General features: G+C 63.1%; 1 protein-coding gene across 1 annotated transcript; it reads left to right on the top strand.

Annotated features, from left to right (window-relative positions):
* Positions 1 to 312: 312 nt before the first annotated feature.
* LOC308148686 (E3 ubiquitin-protein ligase RING2-B-like) lies at positions 313 to 1,064 on the top strand (the record flags this gene model as incomplete). The annotated part of the gene is given in 3 exon segments (XM_080522184.1): positions 313 to 347; positions 738 to 847; positions 850 to 1,064. Coding segments are annotated over 3 exon segments (360 nt in total).
* Positions 1,065 to 4,435: the final 3,371 nt, after the last annotated feature.

Below are 4,435 nucleotides of genomic sequence, written 5' to 3'. Positions count from 1 at the left end.
AAATAATAGGACCTCATGCTGAACACCATTAGCTCAGGTCCGAGGAACAGACTTGTTCTTTCACGTGCACGTGGTCCGAGTTACACCAATGTTCGTTCACAAAGACCACGAGTCCCCCGCCTTTCCTCTTTCCGCTCCCCGCCACACACCGGTCTGCGTGCACAAGTTTAAATCCGTCCACGGAGACCACAGCGTCCGGCGTCTGTCCATTAAGCCGTGAAGCACATGAGTCCACACTCCCGGTAAGGCCTTTGGTGGCGGGTCAGCGCGGCCAGCTCCTCCATCTTGTTGGAGATGGAGCGTACGTTACCCATGACGATACCGGGGAAAACGGCCTCCTCCGCTTCGTACGTCCACCTCTGCAGCCCCTGTGCTTTCTCCGGAGCTCCGCGGAAAAGGGGATAACAGGCTTCTCCGTATGCAGGTGAGCTGAGTCCAAACAGCTGATCCCGTGTGTAAACAAAGGGATCCCGTGTGTAAACAAAGGGGTCCCGTGTGTAAACAAAGGGATCCCGCGCGCCGCTGTGGGGGTTCCCCGCCGCGGATTCCCAAAGTGCCGAAAACAGTAGGAATCCGAGCAAAAGTGCGACAAAAGTAGGCTCCCCATGTGCCCAACTGCACACCGTTCTGCCTACTTTAAACACGTCTAGAAATAATAGAAAGTAACAGAAGAAGTGTCGGGAGCCCAAGCAACTCGCAGCTGAGGCGGTCAGCGCCATCTTTGTGTGTGTGTGTAGGAACCACCGTGTGAAGAAGCCCACCCAGGAGAGTGACAACACCACCTTCAGTGGCGGCGAGGACAACGGCGACTCACGGTCCCACCTGTCACATGACTCCGCCCCCTCACACACCCCCCACCCACTGGGACCACCCCACCGGAGGCCGGGCCCAGCCGCAAGCGGCCCCACGCCTCCGAGGACGGCTCGGGTCCGGAGGCAGACAGCGGCAGCCCCACGCCTCCCCCGCTGAGGAGGCGCAAGGAGGGGCCGGCCTCCGAGATCGAGCTGGTGTTCAGGCCACACCCACACCTGGTCCACACACACGACTACAACCAGACCAGGTGAGACCCTACCAGCACCACCACCACCTCTCAGCAGGGAACCAGGGGGCCAGGGGACCAGGGGCCAGGCTTTTTTCTTCAAATGGTCCCACACTGAGCTGCGTTGCCGCGGTAACCAGGTCACTTGAGCCCGTGTGGGAGAGCTCCAGGTGACGTCACACCTGATCACCACGACGTCGTGTGTCGAGGACAGAACGGCGGCAGTGGAAGGTTAAACTAAGATTAACACAAAACAATGATGCGTCGACTATTAAATTAGTTGTCAACAGTTTTAATATTGGACATGATGGTGATGGTGTCAATAGGGCTCATGGAGGCAGCCCTCCATCCCTCCATCCCTCCATCCCTCCATCCCTCCATCCCTCAGCCCTCCATCCCTCAGCCCTCCATCCCTCAGCCCTCCATCCCTCCATCCCTCCATCCCTCAGCCCTCCATCCCTCCATCCCTCAGCCCTCCATCCCTCCATCCCTCCATCCCTCAGCCCTCCATCCCTCAGCCCTCCATCCCTCCATCCCTCCATCCCTCAGCCCTCCATCCCTCCATCCCTCAGCCCTCCATCCCTCCATCCCTCCATCCCTCAGCCCTCCATCCCTCCATCCCTCAGCCCTCCATCCCTCAGCCCTCCATCCCTCCATCCCTCCATCCCTCAGCCCTCCATCCCTCAGCCCTCCATCCCTCCATCCCTCCATCCCTCAGCCCTCCATCCCTCCATCCCTCAGCCCTCCATCCCTCCATCCCTCCATCCCTCAGCCCTCCATCCCTCCATCCCTCAGCCCTCCATCCCTCCAGCCCTCCATCCCTCAGCCCTCCATCCCTCCATCCCTCCATCCCTCAGCCCTCCATCCCTCAGCCCTCCATCCCTCCATCCCTCCATCCCTCCATCCCTCAGCCCTCCATCCCTCAGCCCTCCATCCCTCCATCCCTCCATCCCTCAGCCCTCCATCCCTCCATCCCTCAGCCCTCCATCCCTCCATCCCTCCATCCCTCCATCCCTCAGCCCTCCATCCCTCCATCCCTCAGCCCTCCATCCCTCCAGCCCTCCATCCCTCCATCCCTCCAGCCCTCCATCCCTCAGCCCTCCATCCCTCCATCCCTCAGCCCTCCATCCCTCCATCCCTCCATCCCTCCATCCCTCCATCCCTCCATCCCTCAGCCCTCCATCCCTCAGCCCTCCATCCCTCCATCCCTCCATCCCTCCATCCTCAGCCCTCCATCCCTCCATCCCTCAGCCCTCCATCCCTCCATCCCTCCATCCCTCAGCCCTCCATCCCTCCATCCCTCAGCCCTCCATCCCTCCATCCCTCCATCCCTCCATCCCTCAGCCCTCATCCTCAGCCCTCCATCCCTCAGCCCTCCATCCCTCCATCCCTCCATCCCTCCATCCCTCAGCCCTCCATCCCTCAGCCCTCCATCCCTCCATCCCTCAGCCCTCCATCCCTCCATCCCTCCATCCCTCAGCCCTCCATCCCTCCATCCCTCAGCCCTCCATCCCTCCATCCCTCAGCCCTCCATCCTCCATCCCTCCATCCTCAGCCCTCCATCCCTCCATCCCTCAGCCCTCCATCCCTCCAGCCCTTCATTCCTCCATCCCTCCAGCCCTCCAGCCCTCCATCCCTCCAGCCCTCAGCCCTCCATCCCTCAGCCCTCCATCCCTCCATCCCTCAGCCCTCCATCCCTCCATCCCTCCATCCCTCAGCCCTCCATCCCTCAGCCCTCCATCCCTCCATCCCTCCAGCCCTCAGCCCATCCATCCCTCCATCCCTCAGCCCTCCATCCCTCCATCCCTCCATCCCTCAGCCCTCCATCCCTCCAGCCCTCCATCCCTCAGCCCTCCATCCCTCCATCCCTCAGCCCTCCATCCCTCCATCCCTCCATCCCTCAGCCCTCCATCCCTCAGCCCTCCATCCCTCCATCCCTCCAGCCCTCAGCCCTCCATCCCTCAGCCCTCCATCCCTCCATCCCTCAGCCCTCCATCCCTCCATCCCTCAGCCCTCCATCCCTCCATCCCTCCATCCCTCAGCCCTCCATCCCTCCATCCCTCAGCCCTCCATCCCTCCATCCCTCCATCCCTCAGCCCTCCATCCCTCCATCCCTCAGCCCTCCATCCCTCCAGCCCTCCATCCCTCAGCCCTCCATCCCTCCAGCCCTCCATCCCTCCATCCCTCCAGCCCTCCAGCCCTCCATCCCTCAGCCCTCCATCCCTCCATCCCTCAGCCCTCCATCCCTCCAGCCCTCAGCCCTCCATCCCTCCATCCCTCAGCCCTCCATCCCTCAGCCCTCCATCCCTCCAGCCCTCCATCCCTCAGCCCTCCATCCCTCCATCCCTCAGCCCTCCAGCCCTCCAGCCCTCCATCCCTCAGCCCTCCATCCCTCAGCCCTCCATCCTCCATCCCTCCATCCCTCAGCCCTCCATCCCTCCATCCCTCAGCCCTCCATCCCTCCACCCTCCATCCCTCCATCCCTCAGCCCTCCATCCCTCCATCCCTCCATCCCTCAGCCCTCCATCCCTCAGCCCTCCATCCCTCCATCCCTCCATCCCTCCATCCCTCAGGCCTCCATCCCTCAGCCCTCCATCCCTCCATCCCTCCATCCCTCAGCCCTCCATCCCTCCATCCCTGCATCCCTCAGCCCTCCATCCCTCCATCCCTCAGCCCTCCATCCCCTCCATCCCTCAGCCCTCCATCCCTCCATCCCTCAGCCCTCCATCCCTCCAGCCCTCCATCCCTCAGCCCTCCATCCCTCCATCCCTCCATCCCTCAGCCCTCCATCCCTCAGCCCTCCATCCCTCCATCCCTCCATCCCTCCATCCCTCCATCCCTCAGCCCTCCATCCCTCAGCCCTCCATCCCTCCATCCCTCCATCCCTCAGCCCTCCATCCCTCCATCCCTCAGCCCTCCATCCCTCCATCCCTCAGCCCTCCATCCCTCCAGCCCTCCATCCCTCCATCCCTCAGCCCTCCATCCCTCCATCCTCCATCCCTCAGCCCTCCATCCCTCAGCCCTCATCCCTCCATCCCTCCATCCCTCAGCCCTCCATCCCTCCATGCCCTCCATCCTCAGCCCTCCATCCCTCCATCCCTCAGCCCTCCATCCCTCCAGCCCTCCATCCCTCAGCCCTCCATCCCTCCATCCCTCAGCCCTCCATCCCTCCATCCCTCAGCCCTCCATCCCTCCATCCCTCCATCCTCCATCCCTCAGCCCTCCATCCCTCAGCCCTCCATCCCTCCATCCCTCCATCCCTCAGCCCTCCATCCCTCCATCCCTCAGCCCTCCATCCTCCAGCCCTCCATCCCTCAGCCCTCCATCCCTCCATCCCTCCAGCCCTCCATCCCTCCAGCCCTCCATCCCTCAGCCTCCATCCCTCCATCCTCAGCC

Source organism: Blennius ocellaris, assembly GCF_963422515.1.
Source record: "Blennius ocellaris genome assembly, contig: SCAFFOLD_244, whole genome shotgun sequence".
In the NCBI taxonomy this organism is placed as follows: Eukaryota; Metazoa; Chordata; class Actinopteri; order Blenniiformes; family Blenniidae; genus Blennius; species Blennius ocellaris.
Note: the sequence above shows the minus strand (reverse complement) of the source record. Positions and strands in the feature narration are given on the sequence as shown.